We start from the raw sequence: 631 nt of genomic DNA, 5'->3' as shown, positions 1-631 counted from the left end.
GAGGTGAGGGGGTCAGGGGGTGGGGAAGTGGCAGTCACCTTTTGGGTGCTATAGAAGGGGTCCAAGTCCTCCAGGGGCTCCCCGAGGAGCTCTCGGGGCGGGTTGCCGTAGAGATCCGGCAGCTTTTTCGAGGCCTGCAGGTCCAGCTGGGGTTGGAGAGCCTCCTCCTCGGGCAGCCCGTCCCGGCTCTCCTGCAGGGTGGCCGAGCCCCGGGCTTGCTTCTCCGCCATGCGCTTCTCGATGGCCGCCAGAGACTCCCGGGTGAACCTGTGGAAGCTGCTGGGGCCCCGAGGTACCAGGACGTCTGCCATCTTCTCATCCTGCTTCTGGGGCCCAGGCTGTCCTCCGGCCGCCTGCGGGGAAGCTGGAAGACACAGACGCCAGGCCTGACGCCACGCCCAGGGTTCCAGGGCCAGAGGGCAGGGTGGCGGACCTGCGGGGGAGCGGCTGTGCTGGCGGAGGGAAGGGCACGGTGTGCGAAGATGCTCCCAGACCAGGCCCGGTCTCCCCACGGGCACACCTGGTGGCTGCTGGCCTGGGTAAGCCCGGGGCCCTCCAGGCTGTGGGTGTGCACAGGGGCCCGCAGGACGGTCACTCCTCACACCCCAAAGAGCACGTCTGAGTGCAAGTG

The 631-nt window shown here is 68.6% G+C and overlaps 1 protein-coding gene across 1 annotated transcript in view; it reads right to left on the bottom strand.

The window, feature by feature from the left end:
- Positions 1 to 358, bottom strand: part of SCN5A (sodium channel, voltage gated, type V alpha subunit) — an 87720-nt gene extending 87362 nt beyond the window's left edge. The window contains 1 exon segment of the mRNA XM_014534938.1: positions 39 to 358. Coding sequence (XP_014390424.1) covers positions 39 to 311 — 273 coding nt within the window. The 5' untranslated portion in view covers positions 312 to 358.
- Positions 359 to 631: the final 273 nt, after the last annotated feature.

This window comes from Myotis brandtii, unplaced genomic scaffold (assembly GCF_000412655.1).
Source record: "Myotis brandtii unplaced genomic scaffold, ASM41265v1 scaffold134, whole genome shotgun sequence".
In the NCBI taxonomy this organism is placed as follows: domain Eukaryota; kingdom Metazoa; phylum Chordata; class Mammalia; order Chiroptera; family Vespertilionidae; genus Myotis; species Myotis brandtii.
The sequence above is the reverse complement of the archived record's forward strand: the minus strand, read 5'-3'. Positions and strand labels throughout refer to the sequence as shown.